At 39.2% G+C, this 21,774-nt stretch overlaps 1 protein-coding gene and 1 long non-coding RNA gene across 3 annotated transcripts in view; one reads left to right on the top strand and one right to left on the bottom strand.

Moving 5' to 3' along the window:
* The window catches only part of LOC118276653 (tyrosine-protein kinase receptor), a 53,018-nt gene that overhangs the window by 15,447 nt on the left and 15,797 nt on the right, over positions 1-21,774 (top strand). For both annotated transcript variants that reach the window (XR_004783689.2, XM_035595056.2), the window contains exons 2-14: positions 8,716-8,804; positions 9,485-9,603; positions 10,520-10,724; positions 14,132-14,213; positions 14,577-14,643; positions 15,076-15,382; positions 15,936-16,102; positions 16,743-16,930; positions 17,653-17,812; positions 18,623-18,770; positions 19,265-19,414; positions 20,002-20,161; positions 20,854-21,033. Coding sequence is in view for 1 of the 2 variants with exons in the window: in XM_035595056.2 (XP_035450949.2) it covers positions 8,716-8,804; positions 9,485-9,603; positions 10,520-10,724; positions 14,132-14,213; positions 14,577-14,643; positions 15,076-15,382; positions 15,936-16,102; positions 16,743-16,930; positions 17,653-17,812; positions 18,623-18,770; positions 19,265-19,414; positions 20,002-20,161; positions 20,854-21,033 (2,022 nt within the window). In the remaining variant the exon portion in view is untranslated. The remainder of the gene's footprint in view (positions 1-8,715; positions 8,805-9,484; positions 9,604-10,519; positions 10,725-14,131; positions 14,214-14,576; positions 14,644-15,075; positions 15,383-15,935; positions 16,103-16,742; positions 16,931-17,652; positions 17,813-18,622; positions 18,771-19,264; positions 19,415-20,001; positions 20,162-20,853; positions 21,034-21,774) is intronic.
* Positions 5,528-21,732, bottom strand: LOC126911631 (uncharacterized). The gene is made up of 2 exons (XR_007706150.1): positions 21,454-21,732; positions 5,528-5,745 (listed from the first exon to the last, which is right to left on the bottom strand). It is a non-coding gene; the product is annotated as an uncharacterized LOC126911631 (long non-coding RNA).

The raw sequence follows: 21,774 nt of genomic DNA, 5'->3' as shown, positions 1-21,774 counted from the left end.
ATGAGCAACATTCTGAGACTGCTGCTAAATATGAGCCTCTAGCATGCCTTGAAACTAATCGAGTTCCTCCTCAAATAATTACGTGAGTAAGCCGAAAAACATAATAATTAAATGAAGCTTGCTTACAAAGTATACCTTATTAAAAATATTTTTAGTTTTGATCCCTGATAATGCGCCGTCGATACGTGGGTGTCTTCCATACGCCTTCGCTGGCAGCTTGGAATCCATAGCTACTTAAACTTAAATCGAAGTGGGCGTTAGCAGCTTTGCACTTATGTAATGTAACCTATCGGTATTGTATATTATATACGACTTTACAGAATTTGTTCCTTTCCCATATATTTTACAATTTTGCTTACATAATCCTGTTTTTTTTTTGTTTTGTTGGGACAAGCCCGCCACAACCTCCCATACCACTGCAACTCCTGTAAGCCAGGATCCACAGTAGATACTACCATGAAAACACTGAAGTCCAGCGCGTCCCAGGGACATGAATGACTGTCTTGGATCCTGCAACGAAATAAATCAGAAGATATTATTAGAGGAGAAGAAAAACACAATTCTGTTATTATTTACTTTGTCAACTTTAACTTAAACTAGATCTAATCAAGAATGCATTCAATAAGCACCACGGTACCTTAAATCTAGTGTTGATGCCTGATCCGGAGCTGCGGACTATCTAACGGATTACCGGAGTTCCTGCTCGAAAAGCAGGAATAGAAACGGGGTGGGTTTTAGTCAGTAAGAGTCTGGTACTCCCTCTCGCCTCGCCCAAGATGGGAGAAGTCATCGGATGATTTTTATAAAAAATGTAGCTACCTTAAATGATAGTTAAAAAACTGCAATCATCAGAAAGATACGCTAAACGTTATCATACAAATAAAAAAGGGTTTTATAAAATACGATTTTAACTCTTTCTTTTCGAATGGGAAATGACGACAGTTCTCTTCCCCTGCTGTCAAGCACGATCGTGTTTCAATTAGGCCAAATTCAGCCACTTCATATTTTATTATCTAAATTGATCGCTTTCCCGCCCACCGGGCAGATGTCCCTTGCGACACAAAGTAAAAAAAATGCAGTAAAACAATGTTTTTTTTTTAAGTTATGAAAGAAAGAAGAAAGTAAGAAAAACAATTTATTTGCACCATTTAAAAAAAAAAAAACAATAAACATAAAAATTAATAATTATGATAAAAAAAAAACATAAAAGTCGCGGTGCAAAAAGGCCAGTACTCAGCTTAAATGTTATATTGTAATGTCTAGTGTACACTGTGTTATGTCGTGGTTTCCCGGAGGTTTAAGACTACGAAGATGTGATAGGTAAGCTGTGAAACTATGTGACCGTTTCCACTGATACTAAGCTATGTAGCTGTGCGAGTAAGGTGTGCTATGACGATGCGCCGCCGCAAAGTAGCTGTGTGAAAAAGATGCGCAGCTTGAGTATTCGATGTATCGATAGTAGGGAAGTTATCGAACCCGCTACAGTTGCCTAGCCACCGCACCAACCGTGCAGTATCGATAGCCATCCATAGCACGCATCCATAGCACGCATTTTTCCATATAAAAGACGTCGTTCGTTTCCAACAGTGCAAAGCTGTGTGTACCAATGAATATGATTGGTGGAAACCAAACGCATCCACAGCAACGTAACATAGCACATTCTCCAGAGAATTTCAGTGGATTTTTTATTGAATTTCCACCGAACAGAGAAAGAAAGGCCTCTGACATGAGGACTGTGCAATGTGCAGTTCCGAGTTTTGAGGCCCGATATTCTTTTGTTTCCTATTTTTGATTGGGTGTCATACCTTTTTGTTGGTTTTTGTTAGTTTGGTAGCTGGAACCATTTTGTTTTGTTAGCTACGATTTTTATTTTTTATTGGAATTGAAATATGCCAGGATGTTTTCAGTCTCTTACTGCCGTAGGTTACTCAGTTACTTAACCCAGGTTAAGTAACAATTAAATGAACAATCTAACAGAAATAAACGGAAAATTGTTGATACAAAATCGTTACTCAGGAATAGTTTAAGAAATCATTAAAAGTCTCTGAGTGCTGTAGTTAGACCCATTAACAAATGTTCGTAATTCATAAACTAGGGCCCACTAACTATAAGTAATGTTATTTTGACAAAATGTCTTTAGGCCTATACTATTTGGGAATATAAAATTAAAGAAAATGAGGTAAGTAGCTATTTATTCTGATTCACAGATTGTTCGGTTAACGGAGCGTAGGTAGCACAACTTGTAAAATGTAGTTTTAATAAGAATGCACGAAAGAGGAGTAAATTTTTTCTTTGTTTAGCAACATGAACACTCTCTCTAACCTTTTAAAAACAATCGACTACCTACGCATAGTTAGCGACCACGCAAAATAGTTTCTACTCTTTTTCACTTCTATACGAAGAAGTATTCAAGAATAAAGCGTATACATATTTCTTATTAAAAAACCTAGTAACAATTCTTCTAGTTTTTATACCTAATAACTATCGCGAGACATACTAAATTAACTAAATATCACGGTTTACTCACGTACATTAATGGAGAAATTGAGTGTAGGCCGTGCGTGGTCGCGTCTGCGCACGCTGCTCATGATGAAGAGTCCCTCTAAGATTCGAAACTAGTAGCTTTTTATCCAGTCCAAAGAGATAGTTAGGATATTGGTGTTACATTGTTCTCACATAATTTTCGAACCAACCAGAAAGAGGACAGAGTTGGTGTTTGTTTGCTTTGAATAGGCTTCAAAACTACTTTACTACAAAACTTTTTTGAGGGGGGAAAATCATCCAATTGCTTCTCCCGCGTTGGGCGAGGCGAGAGGGAGTGTCAGACTCTTACTGACTAAAAACCACCCCGTTCCTACTCCTGCTTTTCGAGCCGGTAAACCCGATAGGTAAAAACTACTGGACCGATTTGAAAAACTCTTTTATAATTGGAAACTTTACTTTTTAGGGAGCTATATTCCTCCAGGTATGGGATAAAAAGGAGTCATTCGAGAGTATTCCAAATTGCCTAAACGCAGGCGAAGTCACAGAACGGACATCTACTTTGAAATATTTTGATCTAACACGGCTTCCTACGCAGACATTTTAATTTATTGCTGTATACCATGTCAAGTTGTTTCTTTAAAAGAGGGTGTAGAATTTAATTACCGCAAAAAATCCATCTCAAAAGGATTATAGTAGCAAAGCTTTTTAAAAAGAACGTGTAGGCGTTATTAATTATCAATTTGTTGAATACATAGTAACGATGAGAGATTTCTTTATGGAGTTTTTTCAGTGAAAAGAGCTGTTTTATTGGTACATTTGTACGGTTTCCCGTCTGGTCACATTTAATTTGCCAGGAGATGCTTAAGTACTTACGGTTTTTTTTTCTTTTTAAACTTTATAATTAGATGTTTCGTGGAATAATGTTATGTATCTATGTTGTTAAGGGCGAAATATTATTTAAATTGAATTGACAGGAACTCAAAAGGTACCTGATGGCAAGAGTGAGCGTTGTATTGTATAAGTTAGTGGACTACTAGTGGTCCGAAGAAGAAAAAAATCTTACGCGAAAAGAATAAAAAAATATACACAATCTTACACTTCTGTCCAATGTAAATACAACTGAATTTAACCTATTACCTAACCTACTAAATTAAAATTCTTTATTGCTTTCCTTAATGTGATATAGTTCTTAAATAAAGTGTGGGTACCAATTAAGGACCCTGTCGGGCACGCAACTTAAGGTCTTATGACTAATGATCTCAGTAACTAATCGCAAAAAATGCAAAAAAACATGCATCTCACAACATCCCATTGCAAATAAACAATTTTTTCTTTCTTTCTTTCAAGCTACTATTTCAAATAAACAGTTTTTCTTTCTTTCTTTCTTTCAAGCTACTATTTAAAAACCTAGTACACAACTCATAGTAAATTCATTCGGCGTTACTTTCATACTTAATTTGTCTGCGTCGCATCCGTTCTGCCGCGTGACATTTAGCTTTGCGCCCACGTACAAGTGGCGCTCTCATTAGTGATATTCTGTGCCCATTTAGAACTTCATTCGAGTGAAATGCTAGATTCTAGCTGCAGTTTAATGTGGTACCGTTTGTTATGTATAAATGTACCTATATACTAAAAATAGTTACATTGGAGTGATAGAAATATTTGAGAACACTGTCTTAAGGTATGCGTCCATAGACCCGCATCGTACGCATTGTCGATGAAGCGGTCCGTACGATGCGGATCAATGGACGCAGTTGTATAAGTTTCTGTACAAGACAAATTAAAATCCGTTGCGTGCGATGCGTACGATGCGGGCCTGTGGACGTTTACCTTTATGCGTTGAATGGTAGTCAGCGCGACTGCCAAGAAAGAGGTTTTGATTGCCGGTTTGGCTTAGATATTCTTGTTTTATTTGGTAGGTTTTCCGTAAATTTCTCAGTATAGTACGCAGTTTGAAATTGTACTTTTATCATCTGGTGATCCTTCCGCTAGTATACCGGCTTATACCACAAAAAAATCGTGGGAGCACCATCTTTTATTTTTTTGTTTCATGCTGAAAACCTACTCCTGCAGATTTAATACTATAGCAATTCATCCATACTCGCTCTCTTAGTTACCTATTTAATTAATATATAGCTTTGAAAGTAGTTTTACCAGTTTTTCAACAAAACTTTTGAAAATAAATGCATAACACCCACTCGTTGTAATACTACTTACTACTCGAGAGTTAATCCAAGTAATACTACTGCGCAATTCTCTGTTCGATGACCATTTTGCGCATCGTGCTCGCTCGCCCACGTGGTTGGAGAATGTTCGTCGCACATTTAATTAATCCTAAATAAGGCACTTTTGAAACGTCAATTGAATTGCCGTCAGTCTGTCTGTCAGTGAAGCTAGGCGCTCGTTCCAAAGTGTAGCTTCGAATGGAGAAGAACGAGCAAGAAACACCATCGTTTTTAAAAAAGTTTTTACAATATCTCTGATACATATATACTTATACAAATACTTTTATATGCTTATACAATTTTATTGTGAAAAAGTATCCGTTGCATTCAAATAGACTTGCAACGTCACGCCTTTTATCCCCGAAGGGGTTGGCATAGATGCATAAGGCCCAGGTAATAGGGGGTGAGCCTATTACCATATTCCAGACTCCGTGGTACGTGGTATTTTTAATTTAAGGAACAAAATAACGATACAAAGGCAAAGAATAATAAGGCCAGCCGTACACGGACTGCTTCAAGCAGTTATAACCGAGTGCTTGAAGCCGCGACTGCGCGATGAACTATAGCCATTCATTCGCTGCCGTACACACGACTGCTCGAGCAGCCGCTTCAAGCCGTCAACTGCTCGCGAGCGGTTGCGTGGCATACACCGACTGCTCGAGCCGTTGACTGCGCTAGAGCAGTCGACAGCTCTCCGACTTCCCTCCCGTAGAAAATCAACTCGAGCATTTGGGTAGCGTAGCTCGAGCAGTCAACAACCAACAGCTCAAGCAGTCGACGCCAACCACTCGAGCGGTCCGTGTATTTCGCTCAGCCCCTTTTCAAAGTCAAAGTCAAAGCATTTATTTCAATTAATCCTAAATTAGGCACTTTTGAAACGTCAAATTGAATTGTCCGTCAGTCTGTCTGTCAGTGAAGCTAGGCGCTCGTTCCAAAGTGTTGCTTCGAATGGAGAAGAACGAGCAAGAAACTCCATCGTTACTCTTTTCAAAAAATGTTTTTTACAATATCTCTGATACATTATTTGATCATTTACCTATTGTATATTTATGTAGGAACAATGTAACGACAATCATCATCATCATCATCATCATCAGCCGAGAGACGTCCACTGCTGAACAAAGGCCTCCCCCTTGGTCCTCCACGTAGAACGACAAGCCGCCACCTTCATCCACTGGCAGGATTGGGAGCAGCATTCTCAAAATTTATCGGTGACCTAACTGCGATCCCCAAGCCGCCTGCCAAGCGTGGGGATTATGGCAACCCCCCCCCTTTCACTGTAACGACAATACGACGTCAAACATAGTGCCCACATATGTACACTTACAATTTTGAAATAATGCTTCTATACAAATAAAAAATAATCTTTAATTTAATTTTTCAAATAAATAACTGCTTGATGCCACAGGATCCCTAGACTACATTGGAATAAATTAATACTTTAATTTAACGTGTAGCTAGTGATCGTATTAGAGCATTGTCCAGTGGAGCCGGACCAACATGCTGTCACACATTTTTATCTTCAATATAATCTGACAGTTTATAATATGCCTGTTTACACAGTTCACGCTTTATACAAGATTTAAATTTTTTCTCGTTCAGATTCAGTATGGTGGTTGGTAGTTTATTGTAACACTTAACACAAAAACCCATGAAGGATTTCTGCACTTTGGACAATCGGAATTGCGGTATAGCTAACTTATTTTTACCTCTCGTATTAAAATTGAGTCTGTCGCTTCTTTTTTCAAACAATTGTTGATTTTTTCTCACGTACTTAATATTTTCGTAAATGAATTGAGAAGGCACTGTAAGAATGTTTATAGTTTTAAATAGTTCTCTCAAAGATTCGCGACGGGACCTAACTGCTCGAGCAGTTCATGTACGGCCGCCCTAAGTCTCACGATCCTTGAGCGAAGTAACCGCCTCGATGACTCCTGACAAAATGGAGCTGTCAACCCTGTGACGTTTGCTTTTATTGACTCTCAGAAACTGTCATTCCTTAATTCCTAACACTACCTCTCCTGACAGCAAGCCGTCCTCGACTTGACTTTCGTGCGGGACAAGTTTCGTGCGGGACAAGTTTCGTGCGGGACAAGTTTCGTGCGGGACAAGTTTCGTGCGGGACAAGTTTCGTGCGGGACAAGGCTCGTGCGGGACAAGGCTCGTGCGGGACCAGGCTCGTGCGGGACCAGGCTCGTGCGGGACCAGGCTCGTGCGGGACCAGGCTCGTGCGGGACCAGGCTCGTGCGGGACCAGGCTCGTGCGGGACCAGGCTCGTGCGGGACCAGGCTCGTGCGGGACCAGGCTCGTGCGGGACCAGGCTCGTGCGGGACCAGGCTCGTGCGGGACCAGGCTCGTGCGGGACCAGGCTCGTGCGGGACCAGGCTCGTGCGGGACCAGGCTCGTGCGGGACCAGGCTCGTGCGGGACCAGGCTCGTGCGGGACCAGGCTCGTGCGGGACCAGGCTCGTGCGGGACCAGGCTCGTGCGGGACCAGGCTCGTGCGGGACCAGGCTCGTGCGGGACCAGGCTCGTGCGGGACCAGGCTCGTGCGGGACTCTGAACGTAACCGCCTTTACATAAAAATAATAATTCAAATACCAAAATACATAATACAGTAAAATAAGAGAGGGCACATAAGACAATAATAATTATTAAAATAACTTACTCAACTTGGTGGTGGTTAGATCCTTCCAGTTCTGCAGCTGACAACTGAATACTCCGATACTCGAATAGGCGTCGGTATTTATAGTGAATTTGTGTCAACCGTCATTTTCAATTTAAATACTTTTTGTTAACTAAAATATTAAGAAATATTCTCTGTTGTAAATAATAATATTTTACAATATATTTCCGTAATAATAAACATTTAATTGTAATCACAAAACATAAATTGACAATATAGCCTTTAAATTGATAATACCTAACCTATCACGTTCAATAGGGATGATGACTGGGTCAAAAATAAATTATTACAACTTTTCAATACAATAAAATATTCAAAAATAATAATCATATTCATAAATTTGATGAACAATTTAATATTCGATTTTTTCTAGCAAAAGGAGATGGCTAAATGACTGACCCAGGCATAATAACAAGAATACGAATTTCACGCTAACCCGTATCATTTAAATATTCACTTATGAATTATTTTGTGTTTAACTAATTCTTATAACTTGGTGAACATAAATTAACAAAAAATAAGTTTCATATTTCATTTTTTTCTGTTGTGGTTTGACATGACAACACGGAAGTAGGTACTGCAAGCTCTTATTAGGACATTAGTTTCCCCGAAAATCAAATCGAAATAATTAAACGAACATCAATTTTTAATAACGGTAATATAATGACTTTTTTCTGAAACCAAATAATTGTAAATGTTTTGATCGACACAAAATATATATTTTGTATAAGATTGCACAATCTTACTATCTATTTTGTGTCTGTCCTTGGTTACTTTGTGTTCATTATCTAGTATAAGCAGAATTGTTTACCTATCTACCTCATAATATATAAATAACTTTCGGCTCAGGTACATCAAAACGTCTTGGTAAAAGTTCATAGCAATGTTATAGATTGAAGTTTTTGTAACGTTGTTTGACGTAGGAACGCTACTTTATTTTCAGGATTGCGCAGATATGCTAAGTTTCTGGACCTTCTTAATTACAAAATATCAATCTTTAATTATGCGGCTTTATTTATTGCTAAGTACCATATTTATACAATATTTATTTGTACGGGTTACGACGTCCATACTTTGGTTTAGCCATGTCCTTTCTAGAAATAAGTCTGCTATTTGACGTAAAAATCTTATAATAGAGTATTTCATACAAAGTTCATAGAAAATATCGTTTTTGAGGTTATGTAGGTATATGCAAAAAATATACGTGTATGCAAAAAATAAAAAAAGAACATCTAAAACTGCCTTCAAGATTCACCCTGAAAGATTAAATTTAAAAGTAATTGTTATAAATAACTAAATAACATGTGTCATCTTGTTGCAGGCCACTTCCTCTACCTGGCCGTGGACCCTACCATGGAGAACATGGTGATCAAGTCACCACCCTTCCGAGGTCTCTGGGAATTCTGTAAGGTAAGCACCTGTTCCGTTCCTCTAACTGCCACACCCAGAGACATTTAATGATTACTTAAACTATTCCTTAGTAACGATTTTGTATTGAAAACAATTGCTAAGGACTGAGTTAAGTAACCATTAAATGACTCTGAGTACGGCGGTAAGGCTTGATTTTCGATTATTTGGCTTTCGATATGGCGTAGCATATTCTAAAGGTCAAACTAAGAAGTAAAATTTCTCACCTGAACCTGAGTCCGTTATTCTTAGGAGTTTAAGGAACAGAGGGTAAAGTTCCCTAAGAAAAGGAGGATCCTCCGACCAGACGAGGTGATCATGCCTGGCGGGCTTTCTGCCCAACTGTTGTTCGTTGGGATTTTCTATCCGTGTTTATTTGCGTCTATTATGCATATTCTAATGCAGCGTTTAGCGGGTTCGATTCCCGCATGGAAAAACGGTTTGTGTGATGCACAAATTGTTGTTTCGGGTCTGGGTGTGATGTGTATGTAATCTTGTATATGTATTTGTAAACGCACATACGAGACAGGACAGAATACTTGTGTAGCAACTTATTCTTAAAAAAGGCAGAAATTTCTGGCAGAAAGCGGGATGGTGGCCAAACGCAGACTTATCAACGCTAAAAAATAAAAAAAGTCATTCACTATTTTGTGAAATTTAAAATGTCGCTATTATCCCACCAGTTTGAAGCCAAGCTGCACCAGAGTAAGATGCAGAACGCGAGCATCCGCCTGGTGTCGGAGTCCACGATGTCTGAAGTGCAGTGGATACTACAGGAGGTGGCCGGCAACAATTTCGATATGTAAGTAGCTGAATCATTACTCTCTGCTGTTTGAGCTGATTCTACAAATAATTTAGGCCATGTCATTTGGTAATGAAAACTTAAATACACCCATTCATCAGAGATAGACAGCTAAGACAATGGTCATAAGTGCAACGTACAAGTAAGAAAGGGGTAGACAGAGGTGCACATTACTGCACGTAATGCCACTATACAATGTACACCCACTTTTCACCATTTGTGTTATAAGTCCCATGTAATAGGGGGTGAGCCTATTGCCATATACTGGGCACAATTCCAGACTCCATGTTATTACTGAGAAATTTTCAACAAAAGTGAAAAAAACCCAGTTATACTTTGCCCGACCATGGAATACAGCCCGAAACCCCATTGTCCGGCAGTCGTACTTACGACTCGACCAACGAGGCAGTCTACCTGAGTCACCTTTGAATTTAACACATTGAACGCCGTAGTGGTCACTGGTGACCGACGTTAGCGGAGGATTTGCCTTCAACAGTTTTCTATTGGCAGTCAAAGACTTAAAGACTCAAATTCAAATTCAAATTCTTTTATTTCTGCGAATATGGGTACATACATATAGATCTTATATTATTTAACAAAAGGAGCATTGACTATATCCTACAATAAGGCTTGCAAATTAGATACACAAGAAATAGATAGAGGCAGATATACAAAGCAATTTTAGATAGAACTACGGTATTATGTTATAATTTATCTTCTAAAAATTCTCTTACGCTATAATACGCCTTTGACAATAACAATGTTTTAACTTTCCCCTTAAACATGTTGATCTGTGGGGTTTGGCAGATGGTTATATGTAGATCCGAGGTGCCATGCAAAAAATACTTTTATTGAGTAGCGCTGTTTTATTTTGTGGTATACTTATATATGTTTGTTAACACTCTTCTCTTTTCAGCTGGCACCCAATGCGCTTCATAATCGGCAAGGTGCAGCAAGAAGTGCGCATCATAATAGAGATCACGCGGCCAAGCTACGTGAGCCTCTCACAGAACTTGCCGCACATCGCCATTGATAACATTAGGATGATAGACTGCGTGCCGGAGCCGCCGATCTATAACGGAGAGTGTGTGTTGGGACAGCTCAAGTGCCAGATTATGAACGTAAGTGTGATGAAAAGACATTTTTATAGGATATGGGATAGACCATGTATTTTTATGCAAGTGTTGGGTGTTGGAGAGCCATGCTTCTGGACCATGACCAGAGAGATACCAAAGAAAACCAACGTGAAACAACGCTTGCGTTGTGTTTTGTTGGTGAGTGAGGTTACCGGAGGCTCAATTACCTCTTTCTCAATCGTGCCAATCCCCGATTCCGCAACAATCCCTTAAATTCCTAACTCCCAAAAGACCGGCAACGCAACGCTTCTGGTGTGTCGTGTGTCCATGGCTGGCGGTGATTGCTTACCATCAGGTGATGAAATGATGGTAAAAAAGGGAGACAAATAATTAATTGCTGGTAGGCAGTCAGTACCGCCCATGGTCACTTGTTACATCAGAGGAATCACCAGTACTTTGCCGGTCTTTTGAGGGGTATTGGGCCTTCGGTAAACTCACTCAACGCAGGCTTCGTTTCACACCCGGTTTCTATAAGTATAAGGGTATGGTCGAGCCAACCCATTTGTGTCGAAGCATGCCATGGCAACAGAAGCCGTAGTGTAAAATGTATTCTACTCAGCTGTCATTACTATACCATCAACAAACTTTCCTATTTATAAAATTACTAGCGGACCCGACAGACGTTGTCCTGTCTACACGTCTTTGATTTGAAAATTTTAAACTTTTTTTAATAAGCTAAAACATTCTGGACCTTTTTGATGAAACAAAGATCTAATAAGTAATTATAGACCGATATCAATACTTCCTTCGATATCCAAAGTACTAGAAAAAATCATTAACACTAGACTAGTCAACTACCTGGAAAAACACGGCCTACTATCGCCTATGCAATTCGGGTTTAGATCGAAATTATCTACGGCAAATGCGGTACATACCCTGACCGACTACGTCACAGAAGAACTCGGCAAGGGGAACCAAAGCTTAGCAATCTTCATTGACCTAGCCAAAGCTTTTGATACTGTATCAATTCCCTTGCTTTTACACAAACTAGAGGCTGTAGGAATAAGAGGCACACAGCTAAAACTAATAGCAGATTACTTAAATAATCGCCATCAATGCGTTAGAATCGATACGACCATAAGTGATAACCTGAAAAACCATGCTTTTGGTGTGCCTCAAGGCAGCATCTTGGCCCCTACCCTATTCCTTATCTACATAAATGACCTATGTAATCTAGATATAGAAAACGGCAAAATAATTTCATACGCCGACGACACAGCGCTAATATTTACTGCGAAAACTACTGATGAACTCTACAAGAGCGCACAAAAAGGTTTTAATGTTGTCACTAACTGGCTCAAAAGCAATCTACTAACCCTAAATGTTGATAAAACGAAATTTATACACTTTTCCATGCGCAAAAGTCAATATAAAAATACTAACACCCATCTATACGCACATCAATGTAGTAATCCTTTAATCAACTCATGTCATTGTCCTAAAGTCCTTAAAACAAATAACATTAAATACCTGGGTATTATAATTGACGATACTCTTTCCTTTAAACAACACATCGAGAGCTTGGTGTCTAGAGTACGGAAATTAATGTTTGTATTTAAAAAACTACGCACAATCGCAGACCCTAAGCTAATAACGCAAATTTATCTGGCCCTCTGTCAGTCCATCCTTACATATTGTATTACTTCTTGGGGAGGAGCACCAAAAACTACAATGCTTCCCCTCGAACGAGCCCAGAGAGCAATTTTAAAAGTAGCCCACTTCCATCCTTTCCTCTTTCCCACAGATCAGTTATATAAATCCTGCAATGTTTTAACTGTAAGGCAATTATTTATCTTGCACGTAATACTAAAACAACACTCTCAGCTTTCCTACAATAATTCTAACATTACTAACAAAAGACGTAAAGATATAGTTTGCAGTTCAAACTCCACCTCTAAATATATGTATACGAATAGATTCTTTAGATTTTTAGGCCCATTTCTGTATAATAAACTAAATAGTGAACTAAGTATTTATAGCCTAAACTACTTTAAATGCAGAAAAAGTGTTTTTAATTATCTGCAAAGTCTGTCTTATGACCGCACGGATAACCTACTTACAGTGTGCAAATAAAACTGCAGATGCAAACAATAATAAATAATGTAGGTATTAGGTATAAGCAAAAATATGTATTTTAATGGATGTTAGTTCTTTAATTATTAGTATATTAGATTGTTAATTTATATTGTCAAATTATCATATAAGCTCTTTTTCCGTCTGAGACACAGGTTCAACCTAGTTCAGGCAATTATAATGTCAGCACATATGTTTAGATTTTAAGAAATAATTTTGTATTTTAGTGTGCACTTTGTTAAATGAATAAATGATTATGATTATGATGATTATGATGAAAATTGTTATTCAAATGTTATGACAATATCTAACGTCATTAATATTTGACACTGCGATGGTAGCGCCGTCGACTTATTCGTCAACTCGGCCGCAATAAACTCGACCGCGCGGTCGAGTTGGGAAGATTTAAATCTACCTATTATTTCATTGTGCATCTCGACCCTAGGAACATTCACTATGCGGTCGAGTCGACCCGGTTAATTTTTGTGATTTTTTTTTATTCGTCATCTCGACCGAGTACAAAATGTACAATTGAGTAGAAAATGTTTAAGGCATATCATGGAAAGATTTATTTTGTTAGGCCGATTAAAATGCGTGCTGTGCTAACACAAACATCACCCATTAGTTTTGTCAAATTTAGCATTTTAATCATGACTTTACAAATATCCTGATTAGTTAAAATAGTTTTGTCTCTCTCTCGCAACTTGGAATTTTTATCGGTGGAAAGAAATTAACCTAATACGTAGAGTATGAGTAATGCCTGATTAAAAACATTTTTTTATCTGTCCTTAATTCTAATTTTAAGTTATTTTATATTATATAATATACCCAGAAGAACAAAAATTTAATTAGAAACGAAACACTTTTGTATATCACTGTACAATAATGCCTCATATTTTCAATGTCGGTCGAGTTGACGAATAAAAGATACGAATAAATAGCTTCATCAACTCGACCACGTGAATCGGCCGAGATGCATAATAAAAAAATAATTAATGTTTGAATTTCCCGACTCGACCGCGCGGACGAGTTTATTGCGGCCGAGTTGACGAATAAGTCGCGCCGTCTGTCGGATCCAATGTAAAACATTCCAAAATTAACAACTATGTACTAATAAATTAAAAATTAATTAAAAAATTTGTCAAGCGGACAAAATTGTGAATCTAAACCATTCTCAGATCCCCTTGAACACACACAAAAAAATTCATCAAAATCGGTCCAGCCGTTTAAGAGAAGTTCAGTGACATACACACTTACAGAAGAATTATATACATAAAGATTTACTAGTACTATGACTAAACAAATATTTTGCCTTACAGAAAGACTCGTGCATCAAGCTGCAACAAGTCTGTGACCTGGTGAAGGACTGTGACGATGGCAGCGATGAAGCACAGAACTGCGGTATGTATGGCACGAAAGCTTTTGAGCTCGAGCGTTTTTGGGCCCCGAGTTTTGGTTCTGCCTAGTGCATAGCAACTTAAAGGTCATAAAATTCATTAGGACTAAGACTGTATAGTGGCGCGGTAGCTGGGCAACCGGCTGAAGCGCATTGTGTCGCGGGTTCGATTCCCGAACAGAACATCTCTTTGTGTGATCCACAAATTGTGGTCTAGATGTCATGTGTAAATGAACTTGTATGTTTGTAAACGCAACCACGACACAGGCGAAAATCCAAGGAAAACGTTTTAAAAAATATTGAGTGCCTATCATCTCGGGTTTAGTAGGTAATTGAGATATTCTAAATAATCAATGTATTTGTTACAGACAAAATGCCGTATGGATCTTATTGTAACTTCGAACAAGATACCTGCGGCTTCGAAAATGTTCCACAGTAAGTTTTTCGTTATATTAACCGTTTGGTAGGGTCTTAAATTCTGCAGACACACTTTGATGTAATCTATTGTCATTTAGAAGAAGAAAAAAACACATAACCAACCCAAACTCTTGCTTAAAATTGGTAACAGAAACTTTAAGAATATATTTCCTACCACATCAGTACTCTGTTTACAAGGTGCTCTCGAATAAACTAACCAATCAGCCATAGGCAGTGGGTTGAGTTTGATTTATATTTAAAGTAGTAGAGACAAGAGCGCGTTCGGCGCTCTGATTAGTTGATTCATTCGAGAAGACCAATCAGATTGCCAAACGCGCTCTCCTTTCGATTACTTTAAACGTAAAGCAAACTCATACTAAGGGTACAGACCAAAAAACACTTCACATTCACACAAGGCACAAAAAACACTAATCCAAATTCCTTCAACAGGCCAATACTCAAATGGTCCCGTCACAACGGGCCCACCCCCACAGACAAGACAGGGCCGAACTACGACCATACATGTGGGCCCACGCTCCCCCACCCAACCATGGTGGTGCCCCCCCTGTTCCCAGCACATTTGAACCTGAGCATCACTCAGTGTGTCGGGTACTATTTCTTCGTCAACATGAATGTGACTGGGCCCAATAAAGAGAAGGCGGATTTCGCTTCCACCGCTGTCATGAGGACTGTCATCTTCAATCCGCCTCCGAAGGTCCATGGGAATATTACGTCCAGATACTACAATTGTTGTATGGTAAGTTTCTTTTTCTGTAATTCTTGGTTAATTTATTTGCTACTCGTATACGTCATTTTCTTCTGTTAAAAACCTTTATTTTGCTCTTTGTTACTGTAATATCAGAATCTTTTTTTTTAAGCTGACATGGTCACTAACACTATCTTTAGAACTTAAGACGGGATATTTACCATGTTTGTTTATGTCTGAGTTTCCGATATTTCACCACTGTTGCGAGCGCTATGATCACGAATGAACTCAGTTCCAAGAAACTCATAGACTTAAATGTAGGTAAAATATCCCGCCTAAAGTTCAATGAATTATCATTGAACTTGAACAATGTACAGAATGGTAATGGCATTGTACAGAAATGAAGAACAGACAATATTAAGAATAGATAACATTTGTACAGAAAGTTAAGAAACGATAGTTGTTCTTCATTTCTGTACAAATATTGTCTATTCAGAAGAATTTGATCATTTTCTTAGCTATGTTCTAAACCAAAAAGTGTAATGAAAATATAGAAGATTGTATCCCCAAACTGAGAAGACTAACCAACCATTTCAATCCACAGATAAGGTTCTACTACCAGCAAAATGGTAGGAACTACGGTTCGTTGAGCGTGAATGTGGTGGAACTGACGAATCGTGGTAACATCACCACCTCCGTGTGGTTCAGTACCAAAGATAAAGGCGAGAACTGGTATAGAGCCTCTATATTCCTGCCTAATGTTACTAGGAGGTGAGTTCAAGAAGATTAGTCTTTTCAAATATGTATGGATTAAGTTTTTATTGTAGGGATCATCCTGAATTGTTATCAGGCAGTTTTGTGGACGGGTGTGAAAGAATGGCTCGTAAAAGAAGGGTTTTGTGATTGACAGGGTGGTTTTAATGAAGGGACAATCCTCAACGTACAAATTTTTTAAGGAATAGGTGGCAAACGAACTTATCGTTCACCTGATGGTAAGCGTTCAACCGCCTGTGGACACCCGCAACACCAGACGAAATGTAATTTGAAGGTCTTCACTCTGTGTTTCTGATAACCTCAACATGTTCAAAAATAAAATTACCTAATATAATATAAGTTCAGCTTCATCTATCATGAAAGCTTGCTTGCATTTAAGAACGAAGAAAAAAGAGAGAGAAGAAGAATATGAAAGATAAATAAGAACTATGCACTTTCAAATGGTTCAATTTTGATATGAGATGGTAATACATAATATAAGGTGGACAGATGGCCTGATTAGGGTCGTAGGAAACTGCTGGACGCAGGTCGATTCTAACTAGCCAATCTGGAACTCATTGGGGCACGCCTACGTTAAGTAGTGGACGTCTTATGGCTAATGACGATGATGAATATAATTCTAATCTTCCCTCCACAGGTATTTCCTAGAATTCAAAACTCGCATGGGCATGCGGATTTACTCGGACTCAGCAATAGACGACTTCTCCATGGCTCCGGAGTGTTTCGGGCTGAACGTGGACCCGGCAGAGCTAGGGGACTACAACTATTACGACCCCTCATTCGAAGAGAAGACCACACCGCATCCTGCGTTTGCGGATAAACCATGTAAGTATATTGAGAAGATTTTGTAAAACTGGCTTTTTATTTATTGTTTTAGGGACTTTTAGATCATTGTTCAGTGCGTTAAAGTATTGCGGTAAAGCTACCGCGATACTTTAATAATAAAAAGCATTATCATTCTTATTTTTATTGAATTGGTTGAGAGCAGTGTAACAGGTTAATTTATTGAAACCAAATTTCAGTAAGCAGAATCGTTAACGTTTTGTGTTTTTTTTTAATTTCGTACAGTCGAAACTCGCAATCATTTGAACTCGGTTGGTAAGGGTTACAACTGTAGCATTGTAGAAAAAGCTAGTATTCAGGAAAGGTAAAAGTCTGAAAAAGTAAATGGCTAAAATCAATATCATTCATCATCATCAAGTAAAGTGCTTTAAAGTCATCTCTACCCATTTCCACATAATAAAATGGCATGATTTTCTGTTGTGTGCTAACGGTCTAACTAAAATTCGAAGTATAACAGATTCTGAAGACCTTAACACTTTAACCGCCACGTCGGTCAACTGATGTTCGAAGTCCGATGCTTATCACCGCACTCAAAGTCATTTAATGGTTACTTAACCCAGTCCTAAGCAATTGTTTTTGATACAAAATTGTAACTAAAAATAGTTTAAGTAATCATAAAATGTCTCAGCGGTAGTTAGCGGAGGATTTGCCATCAACAGTTTTCTTTCGGCAATTAATACTTTAACACTTAATTTGTCCACCAGTCTACCGCTTCACGACATGCGGCGCGACGGGCCGGTTCGGTCCGAACCAGTCCATGTGCGACGCGGCGTACAACAACAGCCCGGTGTCGGTGAGCGTCATCCAGAGCCCCCCCTACCAGGGGATACAGCTCTGGGAGGTGCCCGCTGAAGGACTCTATACGTAAGTCTAGTTGTTTAACGGCCAGTTTTAATAACGTATCTATCTGTAGATTTGCTTACTAGAGATAGAAATTTGACACATTTTGTATGGAGCTTATGTTAAAATACTATCTCTAGTAGGCAAATCTACAGATAGATAGGTTATTGAAACTGGCCGTAAGTTGGAAAATGTAAACCGTGTCTTTTGATCGATTTTGATTGTGATAAATTAGATTTAGACTATTTAGAGAAATATTTTGATTTAATGGTATAATGGATGCAGTTTTTTTTATTCTCTGATGCCTCTTAATCCGTTGAGATAGCAGATCAAAAAACTGTACAAAAGACCTAGTGCTAGGAAGGGTTACATTCATGGAATGGAGGTTTAAGTTAAACAGCGAATTACAATTTTTTTTAATCTTTTATTTTAGGGACTTTCATTCTTAGAACATGGCAGTTGAGTCAATACAACCACAACTGCAAATTAATTAATCGTGATTTTTTTTTTATTAAAAACAATATTCTGCGTCTTTTCCAAGAGAGATATGAGAATTAATGAATGAACCTTATACCTCTCTTATAAAGGTTGGCAGATAACTTGGCAAGATTTTGTTATCATTTTTTTCAAGAAAATTACTTTATTAACTAAAAATACGCGAACGCGGACGTTCAATAGTCAGCGCAACATCGCCGCGTCTGCGCACGATGCTTGTGAGGATCAATTCCTGTGCGATTAGCGGAACTATCTTATAATATTAAAAAAAAAATTGCCAAGTTACGTGTCGAAAACTATACCTACATGGTTCAAGACTAGTTTCCATTTCCCCCCTAGGCTGATAGCGACGGGTGCGAGTGGGGGGCTGGGGTCTGCGTGGGCGGGGGTGTCGCACGCGGCGGCCGTGCGCGCGCTGGTGGAGCTGCACAAGTCCGAGCGCGTCTACATACTCGTCGGGCAACAGGGGATCAACGCATGCAAGAAGGTGGGTCGCATGGAGATCAGTAAGGGTTGTTGTCTGCTGAAGGGTTATAACCAGTCGTGTGCCGCGATTCCACGCGAGACATAATGTTTTTTCTTTTGTGTCTTGCATACAAGAAGTAAATGATAGTCTTTGGTGGTTGACAACGTTCCGATATCGATTTAAGTGGAGGGTTTCAGTATTTTTTTTTTTGTAATTAAGTTATGTGTTGTATGACCACCATGTGGATAAAATATATGAAGATTTTGTGCCTTTGTGTCTTTACCACGATAGGATTCCTAAGGTTTTTGTGAATAGGTACATACTCGTATACAGTTTGGCATATTACCTTCTGAAAAAAATGAAGTGACTAGCGATATCAAGCTTGTTCATACTTAACAGGCTTAAACATAGTATGATGCGTCTATTTTATTTCAACAAAAACAAATTCTTGGACTTCGTCAACCACTAAATCCTTTACACTTCTAAGCTCTAACCCTGTCACCATTCTTCTTTAGACCCTATCAGCCCAAGAAGGCCACCACGAGTGTTCCCGGCGGACCTCCAACGAGACCAGCCAGGTGTTCACCAGCAAGACCCACGAGGTGCGGAACACACATGTCTCCGACGGAGGGGGCGGCGGTGGGGGAGCCACCTATGTGTTCCTGGTAAGACCTTTATCTATACTTAAAAATTATTAAATCCCAATCACTTATTCCTAGCTTTCGAGTAAAAAATCACTTTTTTTTAGCCCTTATAAGAAGCCCCGTATAAGTTTCTGATTGGTTAGTTCAGACGATCTGACCAATCAGAGCGCCGAATGTGATCTCTCTGGTATTTTTTGATCTTTTACTGAAATTAACTTGAATGATGTGATAACTCTATAGGTCTATATTGTTAAATAGCGACTATGCTTTTTTAAAACAAATACAGATTTATGTTCAAAATTTCAAACAAAGTTCGCGTAGATCTTCCGAAAGTCGCTTAAGAGAATACATATTTAGTATATTTACTGCCGCATTCAGAGACATTTAATGAATACTTAAACTATTTCTTAGAAACGATTTTGTATTGGAAACAATTGTTTAGGACTGGCTTAAGTAACCATTAAATGACTCCAAGTACGGCGGTTACTCTTCTTAGTGATTTTTGCATCGGGTCTGATCTACACATTAATTCACACTTTCCAAACCAGAACTCCAAGATAAGCACTCTTTTACTCCTCCAAAACTAACACTCATACCTTCTCCACCAGCTGGACAAAGACGGCCAAGCCTTCCCCCTACTAGTGGCGGGGGGTGGGGGAGGGATATCGGTGGGGAGCTTCAGAGACGACGGGTCGCAACACGCGCGCCCCCTCACTAACGCCACGCCGGAGTCCGGGTACATGTATGGACAACCGGGGAAGACTTCTGGTAAGGAACCAATAATTAATAATTAATAATAAGTTTGTAATTTATTGCGTATTTTTGAAGAAGAAACACTTCTTTAAGACTTTGACTGCCAACAAAAATCTGTTGAAGGCAAATCCTCCGCTAGCGCCGGTCATTTTTGCCCTCCATGGCGTTTAATGTGAGTGCGAGAGGTACCGCCAAATATATTTTCGGTGAATTATAAATATTTTGATAAAGATACGCCTCCACAGGCCCGCATCGTACGCATCACACGCAATGGATTTTAGTTTGTCTTGTATAGAAACTCATACAACTGCGTCCACTGATCCGCATCGTCATATGGAATACGGACGATGCGTACGATGCGGGCCTGTGGACGCTTACCTTAAAGAATCGTTGTTTGATAAATAAATGAAGTTTAATGCAATCTGTCCATTGAAAAAGTATCTAGCAAGGGCGATGTGTAGTTTTGATTAGTAGTGTATTGTTTCTTGTAAAAATGTTGCCAAGTGGCCACATTGCTGATCTCGCCATATCTTTTGTTTTGTCAAGAAGTTCCTTACCTAATTTCAGAGAAAAGTTAGATTGCACATCGTTTCAATAATCTTACTGTGAGTACTTACCCAGATACTTATCAGTTGGAGTAAGTACCCCATTTTATTTCTCACACCTATAACTACAGCAGAATAAATAAGCTTCACCATTCCCCCCAGGTGCGGGCGGTGGTTGGTTGTCTCGCTCGGGTCCGACGACTCCAGGGTTCGAGCTGGTGCGGGGCGCCGCGCTGCACGAGGGGGGCGGAGGGGGCGCCGCCTGCGCCGGACAGGCTGACGGGGGCTTCGGCGGCGGAGGGGGAGGCTGTCTTAGAGGGGGCGGCGGGGGTGGGTGGCTTGGTGAGTGGATCATCATCTACAGTCTGTGGGAGTCCACTCTTAGATACAGATTCTTCTATAAAAGAAGGATAAAAGAAGGGGAAAGGGTAGGAGATAGTTATTTAAAAGGATCAGAAAGGTTTTGCGTGGTCTCTACTTCTTGTTTAGCCACTTAGTCCATTCTTACGACACCCACAACAAGAGTAAGGGTGGTAACAAATGTATTTTAAGTCAAAGTCAAAGCATTTATTTCAATTAACCCTAAATTACGCACTTTTGAAACGACAAATTGAATTGTCCGTCAGTCTGTCTGTCAGTGACGCTAGGTGCTCGACCCAAGGTGAATCTTCGAATGGAGAAGAACGAGCAAGAAATTCCATCGTTACTCTTTAAAAAAAAATTATTTTTACAATATCTCTGATACATTATTTGATAATTTACCTATTGTATATATATGTAGGAACAATGTAACGACAATACGGCGTCAAAACTAAAGGGACAATAAAATCAATTTGTGAAGAATATAAAATAACGGTTGTTTCAAACATAGTGCCCACATCTGCTATAGAATCATCACATGGTCAAGTTTTTTTTTTATGTTAAATGGGCCGACGTTTGGCCGCTATCTCGCCTGATGGTAAGTGATGATGCGGCCTACGATGGAGCACGTCTGTCCATAAGCAACCTAAATCACTCGGGCCTTGAAGACACCTAGGTTATACCCATCAGGAAACACAGACTCCGGCAAGGAGTTTTCAACCA

This window comes from Spodoptera frugiperda, chromosome 17, assembly GCF_023101765.2.
Source record: "Spodoptera frugiperda isolate SF20-4 chromosome 17, AGI-APGP_CSIRO_Sfru_2.0, whole genome shotgun sequence".
Classification (NCBI taxonomy): Eukaryota; Metazoa; Arthropoda; class Insecta; order Lepidoptera; family Noctuidae; genus Spodoptera; species Spodoptera frugiperda.
Note: the sequence above shows the minus strand (reverse complement) of the source record. Positions and strands in the feature narration are given on the sequence as shown.